At 38.3% G+C, this 9525-nt stretch overlaps 1 protein-coding gene and 1 long non-coding RNA gene across 2 annotated transcripts; one reads left to right on the plus strand and one right to left on the minus strand.

Annotated features, from left to right (window-relative positions):
- Nucleotides 1-275: 275 nt before the first annotated feature.
- LOC131785266 (uncharacterized) lies at nucleotides 276-9348 on the minus strand. The gene is made up of 9 exons (XM_066165992.1): nucleotides 8394-9348; nucleotides 5564-5735; nucleotides 4447-4705; nucleotides 3452-3679; nucleotides 2810-3064; nucleotides 2110-2295; nucleotides 1777-1899; nucleotides 1219-1350; nucleotides 276-881 (listed from the first exon to the last, which is right to left on the minus strand). Exons 1-9 carry the CDS (start codon nucleotides 9193-9195, stop codon nucleotides 687-689), a joined length of 2352 nt encoding a protein of 783 aa, XP_066022089.1. The 5' UTR covers nucleotides 9196-9348; the 3' UTR covers nucleotides 276-686.
- LOC131785267 (uncharacterized) lies at nucleotides 6473-7300 on the plus strand. Its single transcript, XR_009340282.2, has 2 exons — nucleotides 6473-6949; nucleotides 7082-7300. It is a non-coding gene; the product is annotated as an uncharacterized lncRNA (long non-coding RNA).
- Nucleotides 9349-9525: the final 177 nt, after the last annotated feature.

Below are 9525 nucleotides of genomic sequence, written 5' to 3' on the forward strand. Positions count from 1 at the left end.
AACCGAAGCCATTGCGGGTACTTTTCGCTTGCAAAGTTTTCTAGCTTAGCAAATGTACTAAACGGAACGCAAGGGAAATTCTCATCTGCTTGTTGTAGGTGACGTAACAATCGGACCTTTTTCTAAGCGCGTGCTCTGTAAGTCGAAACGCGTTGGCGTATCATCCAGCACAAGGAATAACAAAAAGAAACAAAGAGGAAAGACCATGGCTCTTCCTGTCATAATAGTCTTTGAGGAATTTTATAAGAAGAAAAATCAAAAAGCTGTAACACCACTTTAGTGATCAAGATAGGGAATTTATTATTGATGTCAAGTGTTTTCATTTGTCTTCTACTTTATTTATAAGCGGAGAGTCTCTGCGAACAACATGGTCGTTTTTCCATGAATCAAAGCCGTGGTTAACACTTCCTCCACGAAACAGTACCTCTATGAAAAATGAAGATATATTGGCAGTAATGACTGAATAACAATGGCAGCAGTGGTTACTGGTGCAGCAAAACTTATAGGGCAGTATATCAAGGAGACAAAGTAAAAAAAAAAAAAACGCTTGCAATAAATTGTTTATGAAGAGCCGTCACTTTAGGACGGTGGCATGTGCTGTTTGGCTAATAAGCCGAGTTTTTGAGCCGTGTTTCTCCGTTCAGTCTTTGTATTATAATGTACTAAGACATGGAATATTCTTCTCTTCAAGCATAATGCCTGTAGGCCTCAAAGGACTGCAAATTCTTTGCAGACTTGTTATCGTTACTCTTTGCCTTTCTCCTTTTGGGCGGGTTAAGGATTTCAGAACAGCCTTCCTTCTTGGGTTCTTTGACGCATTCGACATAATTTTCGATGTGTTCTTCAAGAAAGGCGAGTGGTGAAGAACCTTGACTCAATACCTGAGAAATAAGTTAAAGAAAAGAATTTAATTTGGACAGTGCGAGCAGATATTCGTCAATTTTTTAGTTCTGTAAAGAAATGAGGTTTGCAAATATTTAGGCTCTTTACTAGTAATAGAGAAAATGTGGCTGTAGAAATGGAATAATCTAGGATATGTGACTAAACAACAACAAAAATAAATAAATAAATAAATAGACAAAAAAGCCCCAGCATTTTGCAACCACGACCCACTGGAAAAGAGAAATCGATTGAAGATACTTTTTTTCTCCCTCATATAACGACGATAAATCCAAATTACTATTATGTGTATCATATTATGTTTATTTTGTTATTCACCTGATAGTGGAAGTCTTTGAGATCGAAGTCTTTGCCCAAAGCAGTTTTTGCATGATCTCTGTTTTTTAGAAGGGCTATCCTGCCAATCATGTACGCGGTCGACTGGCCTGGCCAGCTCTGATAACGTGTTACCTGTTACATAGAAGAAATAATATCATAAAAGTCTACTAGTGTTTTTTTTTTCGTAAGAGCATATCACAGTGATTACTAGATCGCGGCCATTCTGAATCGTTTGTAGCATGCATTTTCCTCAGTAAGTATCCAAATGTCCGTCTAGTGCCCGAAGTAACTTCCTTGCACATCCAGCTTATGAATTCTGCTATGTAATTTATGACAAGCCCTGATTTCACTTCGCCTTAACTACTAATTATGACAACGTAGGAAGTATGGACTCAGCGGGGTATCCATCTGCATCACGGGATGGCATCCACCCCTGAGGAGGTTGCAGAGGAAGTAAAAGGAAGAGAGGAAGTAGAAGTCAAGCTAGCAAATGAACGCTGTAAGAGCACTGTAAACTATTGCATCCAAACACCCTTGAGCCGGAGACACTCTCCTCACCTCTTTACGAGTGAAGTCAGAGTCATCCCAAGCCTTATCGACGAATAACTTGATAGCTTCGTCTCTTTTCATTCCTGTGTAGTGAAGTCCTGTGTCTACGATCATTCTTACTGCTCGCCAGATCTGAAAACGCAGAAACGTTAGCATCGATACTTCTACGAGGTGACTTTCTATCTACGGGATTTTCTAGTGCTGGTTTTCCCAGAGGGTGGAAAACGGGAGAACCCAGGAAATAAAATTCCTGGAAGCAGTGAGAGACAAGCGCTTTTATACATGCGAGATCTCAACTTCAACTATCATTTTATCTTTTGCTTGATTATCGTCATTACCAACCTGCCATTTCAGCATGCCATACTTTTTCAATGGTCTTCCATCGTAGACATCAGTATCGTCTGATATCAATGGATTCTCAGCATATAGGCCCCATCCCTCCAAAAACGCCGTGTAGTATGTCTTGGAGCTTAACCAACCAATTGGACCTCCACAGGTGTCTTCAAAGTGCTCTCTATTCCCTTGGATCTACCACAGTAAAAATTGTAAGTGACATCTGAAATGATAAGAACTGTCTAGAGGAAAGTCGAATTGTAGGAATTTTAAAAATAAACCAAACAACCCGACTTCTTGTAAAAAGATCTAGTTTCAGTACATCCGCGAGGTAGCTCTTTGCAAACTGTTCTTAGGTCAAATTGCATTTTGAGGTGTTAGATTTTGGGAAAGAAGGATATAAGGATCATGGGAGAACGAATATTAACCTTAACTTGACTCAGGAATCGAACACAATGGTGATGCATTGTGCTTTCAGGCTTTCAGAACTAAGTCGTCTCAAAGTAATCAAAAACTTTCAAAGAGTTTTAAAAAAAAGTATTAAAGTAACCTTCGAGTTCGAAAACTTGTGAGTTTGCCTTTCCCTTTCTGTGCCTTTTCAACTCTCCAGTAATTTCGCAACGTAAGTTAATTTGGTTCCAAAAAAAGGTGTATATAAAAGTTTGTATTAAATAAAACAACAACCAACTTAAAATTGCAAAATTTTCACCTGAATATGGTGACCTGGACGAGCCTCGTGGGCGTTGATACTCCACTCAGAAAACCTTGGCCCCAGTCTGTCTAGGAAGAAAGGAATGTTGTAATGGGCAGGCTTTGTGCACATTGCATCACTTCCGTCGTAGCTCTGTATACCGCTAGATGGGTTCAGGTCTGGTCTTAGTTCTACAGGACAGTTGGGTGTTGAGTGTTTGTCTCCAGCGAAGTAAAACATGTCGGTAATTTTAGGGTACAGCATACTCATAACCTGAAAAAGTAATTACAAAGACCAATCTAAACAGAGGAAAAAGCTTGTGAGAGTTAAAGGTAAGAGCAAGTAAACTGCCTCAAATGGGAAACTTAACACAAATAAAACCAATGCAGATGGGATCTTAACTCTAAGGCTAAATCCAATGTCAGAAAATTATAATAGATGTGAAGTTATAGGGTTGATGGAATGAAGAATTTAATTACAGTTAATAACAGCTACTGATAGGTTGATACCAGTTTGTAATAATTTTAGACCGATTGCATAACGTTGTCGTTCATCAATTATTGCTACAAACGATTTGAAATAAGTTTAGAGCGATTGCATAAAGTTTCCGTTCATCAATTTTTGCTACAAACAAGACAAAAAGTACACATCACTTCATACCGATCTGGCTTCCGTAAACCATTTTTCAAGGGTTTTCCATCTGGTCGGACAATATTTCTTAGCATCTTCGATATTGCTGCATTTTACGTGTGCATCCCTGTCAGATTCGTTTTTAGGAAAAGCTTCATCATTGAAGTATTCGTCAGTAGAGTTGAGTTGTTCCTTGAATTTCTTGATAGCCGTAGCTTCGTTTTGTTCTCCAGTAGCACTTTTGGCAGCCTCCTTAGCCTATGTAGAACCAGTGGAAAGTTATTAAAATTTCTTTAAGGATGCTCTATTAGTTCTGAGTTCCAAACCCATACCATCTCATAGATCGCTTACATAAAAAATTTAACCTCTATTCAAACATTGGCCTTAGCATATCTTTTGTCATGTCATAAAAGCGTTCATTATAAGGCAAGGTGGTCGAGCGCTCTAACTGCTGCTTTGTTGGTCGGGATTTTCCCATATCGTATATCGTATTTTGCCATATACATACAAGTATGTACGTATATCGGACTGTTTCCACGGAAACGGCAATACGCCGTGTATTATTTTGTTTGTCACGAAAGCCGGCAAGTTCAGAATAAACAAGATGTTTCCGAGAGTCATATATAAAGTACTTGCTAACCTCGCTTGCCTGAACTGTTCTAGGAAATATTTTTCCGCGAACGGTCGTTTTTGTTCGTACTTCCACGACCTCGGGCTCATATTCCCCTGTGCGGCCCTAACGCTCGGCTAGTAATTAAGAAACAAGTCACGTTACTCTGTTTTTCTGTCATTTACAATTATTCGAAATGTTTATCGCCCATCGTGAAACTCTTCTCTGTATACAGAGAAGGGAAGGGAAGATTTGCTGAGAACTGTACAGCTTGTCAATTCGATCAATTAGTTGTATCCACGAATAATCCTACGGTAATCCTAATCCAACTGTAATTCTAAATAAAGTAAGAAAAACTCTCGAAGAACCCTCCCAAAGAGTTTTTTTCGTCGATAACTTGACTTCAAGTACATACCAACGGGTAGAGCATTTTTAACTGCTCCCATCCCAGCCTGTGCACATCCATCGGCGTCATATCATTAGTCGTGAAATATGGTAAGATCATAGCGTATGCTTCAGAACCGTTCAACCTGTCACCGTTAGATAGTTCTGGATTTGTTGGCCAAGATGTATTTTCCTTTCCATCGTACCAAACGTGAGCTAAAGGTAGAGAGGCCAATCCACTGGACACGTTACTTGGAACGCAGTAGCGGTAATGCTCGTACTGAAGATACCTATAAGACACTTGAAGGTAAGCAGGCTTATAAAGCAAGCACTGAGGATGTTTCTGGGAGACTTTTACGTTAAGATAATTTGTTCTCATCATCCCTGTTGATAATGTTAATTAGCCATCATTAAAAAGTTACTTCAGCTGTATAAAGTCATTACGTTAACCAATTTACATTATCGACTCAGTGGATAAAAATGACCATTCTTTTAATACCCTTGATGCACGCAGCACCACAGTTTCTTCAGAAACTTATCCCCTTTATCCATACTGTTTAGTAGCTCAGTATGATAATTACAAGCTTAGCAATAATTTCATTAGAGGTGTTTTTTTTTACTTATTTAAACCTTGAAAATGAATGGAAATAATGTATTATCATAAGCCATTCAGTAAAGATTATAATAAGCCAATTAATCATTTCTTATTCCTTTTGGCAGTCTTATCTTACAGGTATGATTTAGCACGCTCGACATATAGAAAATCATTTTATAAAGCGTAAATATCTCGAAGGTAGCTTAACGTGATTCGCTAGTTAAGTGTAAAAACATGACGAAGGTTAGAGATTGACAGCTCAGTAAGCGTCACTTTTATAGGCGGTGACCCATACTTTCATCGTGAGACCAGAGCTAGTCCCGAGGTAATAAGTTGTATATGTAAGAAAGAGAAGAATAAAGAAAAATCTTCAACTAAACAACTTGTGTTAGAAAATAATTCTAACATTAAAATGTTAGAAACACATATACATAAAACACATTGATAAACACCAAAGCATTTTTAGCGCTAGTTTTACGCAACAAAAGGTATGGTTGTGTGGAGTCGTCAAAACATAAGTTTGTGTGATCATTATAAGTTTCTTCTGCTTTACCTCAACAGTTCCGTCATTGGCTTTCCCACGTACTCCACAAGGTATTCACTTAAGGATTCATTCACCGTCATTCCATTGTGGTTACTCTTCCATTGGCTTTTCATTTCGTCCGTGATTTTACTATAATAATCATCATTAAGAGCTTGGCTGACGTATTTCTCATACAACACACCTGGAAATTAAAAAAAAAAGAATTCATTTAAAAATGGTACGAATTTTACAGGTGAAACATCCGAAAATTCATCTTTTTCGTTTTAATTCGCTCCTCAATTGGTCGACAAAAATTGCGCGTTTCTCTCTACCAATCGGAGAGAACGCCGAGACCAATCGCTTCTTCATGGTTAGCTTCGGTTTTTTGCCCTTCAAGTAGGATGACTGTTTTTGCTTCGAGGTCTTTTTGGATCCTTACGATAGTCCCTTGTTCTCACAAATCCTTAGTCCTGGTCTCAGACTCTCAGTGGAATTTCAACGGACATATATATAATGATCCATTTCACTATTTCAAGAGGTTGCTCAATAATGCTTAATCATGCAATGTTAATTAAGTTATGCTCAGCCAGCGATCATTCTTCATCGCCTGGTGAGGTTTAAGGATTTTGGTTATGTCGCGATCAAAAATTTACCTGACCACCCAAAGATTAGATTTGAGCTCACCTTATAGTATGACAAAAGCATATTACTGGGATACCTGTGGTAGCCCAGTCATAAAATGCCTTTGTTTTTTTGTCGTCTTTTTTTTTTCCTCCGCCACAAAATGGAAAAATTGCGCAATAGTACTCAGTGGTCATTGGGTCCTCAACACCATGACAACTAACTGTGATCCAATGAGGTGTTCACATGCTGATCACGCGTGTTATCTTGATGATGATTGACGTTGTCATGCACAGACAGGGCCCGGTCACATGACGAATCACGAGATTTTTGCTTATAAAACTCTTTGGTCGGTTGTTTTGCATTTCAACGTATTTGGATTGCGATCTCCTGGAGCATTATGGCGCAACGCGCAAAATACTTACAGACGCATATACAAGTCGTATTAATCGCGGCTAATCCACACTGAAAGATGTTATTAAGCGGTAATTTTGGAACGGATTGAGTCGCGAACGCTTGAAAGCCATGAAAGCCTTGAATGCCTTGTATGCTAAGTATGCCAATGTCTTAGTTGAAAAACGTTCACTTGTTGAAAAAAGCAAAATCTGAAATCTGAAACCAAACTGCATATACTCTATGCAATCTATTGAACAACATTACTACCGTGAGACTAAAGAACATATCTATAATGGCTGCAAACTGCTTGTGAAGAAAGACGACATGTTGGATTCACTTGATGGCAAGGAACGTAGCTAAGATAACAGTACGAATGGTATTAATTTCACGATCAGAAAGGTGAATCTTATGTTTGTTTTCAATGTAGTTGTATGGATATTCTTTTTAATAAATACGTGATCCAAAACCCTGTGTTTTTTTGTGTATAATGTTGTTATGTTAAATATTGTTTACGCATTTGTCTTGTCACAGGCGGCCCAAGCTCACGTCTCGAGAAAAAGCCAACGATTAATTCATGAACGCGTCACGCGTTGTGTGACTCGGTGTTAAGTTACGAGAGGAACTGTTGGAAATTTGAACACGTCATAAGGAATTGTAAAGGGAACGAAGTATGGTCGATTTAAAACGATAAATATTTCGAAATATGAACATTTTTCTCGTAAAATCAATAAAACTTACTCATACCCTGTGTATCCGTTTTATTTTTTGGCGATTTCTGCCGTTTTAAGCTTGCTTTACCATCACTGTTATCACGTCATCTACTTTTATTACGTTGGTAAAATCTGTATGAAGAATCTTTATTGTTTGAGACCTCATAATTTAAGCTAATCAACGCGAAGGACTAATATTTGGTCCGGTTATATCGGTTAGCAAAAAAAACCAGATCGATGTTTTCACCTAAAAGTATGAAAGCTTTTAAGATTTTAAACCTCTCTTTAAATGCATAAGGCATCACCTTTGTAATTGCTTAGGGTTAAGTTTAAGCAACCCAAGCAGTGGGATTATTTACACAACAATAAAGGTGCGAGAACAAGAAAACGTGATCGTCAGGTTTTTCCTAAAGGTTTTCCGTTTTAAAAAAATTACTTCAGTTTAGTCCATCAACGGAATCTTCGCGAAAAGTTCTGTTTCTGTCACATCTAAGCCGGCTACTCAAAAGTAATTTTGTTTTCTTAAATTTAATAATTTAAAAACACAAGACGTTCTTTAAAACGCGTTATACGACGTCAATAATTTTTTTGTTTAGATAGTATCAGTTAAGAAACAAAGAGATAACCACTGCAACCGAGTTATGTTTCACCTTGTTGACTGATTACTTGATTGCAAATCATGTGGCTTGCTATAGTTTTAACTCATTTATACATGCGTCATACAAGATTATGTTCCATTCTGCCTTGGAATGAGGCGCGTGTTGTTATCCTACTTTTGGGGTGGGATTACACTAACGTACTTTCTGGCTAGTTAGTTAACCCCTAGCTAATTATCATGGCCATTTCAGCAAGAAACGTTAACAAACTGCTGCCGTTTTACGTAAACAATACTCTTGATCGGCGGAAACAGGTATCAAATTGAATTTCTCCTTGCTATAGCGGTGGAAAGAAATCTAAGTTCAGAGTTTCACTTGGTCTGTTAAGTCACTTTGACAGAAAGGCGATCTTTGAAAAACTGGTCATGAAAAGAAACAGAAAGTACAAGCAATAAAATCAAGGCGCCTGAAGATACTTTAAGTATGTAAGAAAGAAAATTCCCATACCCCATCACAAATCAAAATATAAAAACAAACCTGTTTCGTTTTTCAAGGCGATCTTCAGGAATTTATTTCTGAGTGCATTCCTTCCCGCTTCACAACCATCTTGACTATAAACCATGCCGTGCAACTTTCCCATTTTCAGATTTTCTATGTATCTCAAAATTCCTTCCTTGTGAGTTTTTAGCTTCTCTTCTATAAGTTCTACATCCTGCAAGTTTTCTGGTTTTAGACTTCTAAACAATCCTTGCAAATGCGCACCCAAGTTACAGATGACTTGTTGCCTCGGATGGCAGTAGAATGTTGGACCCATCATCCAATCTCCGGCGTAGAAATTCATGTCAAAAGGCTGACCGAATACAGTCTTTAAATAATGTTTGAGCTGTGATAGTGCTTTCCTTTCGCGTGGCTTGAGCTTTTTAGAGTCCACTTTTATTTCCTTGACCTCATTGTAGAGACTCCGCGCTGCATCAGTAACACTTTTTATGTAATCCGGCGTTGGATTGTATGCTGTGTACTTCTTCTTGATTTCCTCTCGAGAGGCATCGGGGTCTTGCGGCAGCATGAAAGGATGTTTCTCATAATATTTCTTCTTTGCACGCATAATTATCTCCTCTAGACGGATCCGTTTGGCTTCTTCAGAGTAGTCACAGTAGGATGATGCTGCGGACGACGTCGATGTGGACGAAGCCTTACTGTCAGTCTCCCCTTTCTTTTCAGTTGCAAGAACTATTAAGACGATTCCTACGATCAATACGATAGCAGCGATTGCAGCGAATAGGATAAGGAATATCCTACCCTTTGACTTACCCCCTTCGAATGCAATATTGGCGACCATGATTTCTATTTATCTTGACCTCCTTGGTAGCTGAAACGAGTACAACATCTATTCAGTTGCGGGCCAGGGCAGAGCAATGTTTACCCTTCAGCTGTGTAACCGCAAAAAAAATATTTACATAATTTACATTTTTGGCTGTCGCTTTAGTGTGCTACTTGGCTCGCTTCAACTTAATTTATCAGTTCTAGATGTTTCGATTATATTTCATGCTCCAACAATTTGATAACTTCCCAAGTATAAATTTCTACGGAAGGAAGTCAAGAAAATTTGAGAGGTGCTCGACCTCAAGGCAAAGTCAATCCATTAACTTCTCTTCAACAGTTATGAATA

This window comes from Pocillopora verrucosa, chromosome 4 (genome assembly GCF_036669915.1).
Source record: "Pocillopora verrucosa isolate sample1 chromosome 4, ASM3666991v2, whole genome shotgun sequence".
Taxonomy (NCBI): Eukaryota; Metazoa; Cnidaria; class Anthozoa; order Scleractinia; family Pocilloporidae; genus Pocillopora; species Pocillopora verrucosa.

What these genes read in the sequence shown, in the direction of transcription:
- LOC131785266 (XM_066165992.1), bottom strand. Translation starts at nt 9,195, where the DNA reads ATGGTCGCCAATATTGCATTCGAAGGGGGTAAGTCAAAGGGTAGGATA. An exon ending in CCAATGACGGAACTGTTGAG is followed by an intron (nt 4,706 to 5,563) that starts GTAAAGCAGAAG and finishes AGTGTCTTATAG; the next exon opens with GTATCTTCAGTACGAGCATT. An exon ending in GGTTTACGGAAGCCAGATCG is followed by an intron (nt 3,065 to 3,451) that starts GTATGAAGTGAT and finishes TTACTTTTTCAG; the next exon opens with GTTATGAGTATGCTGTACCC.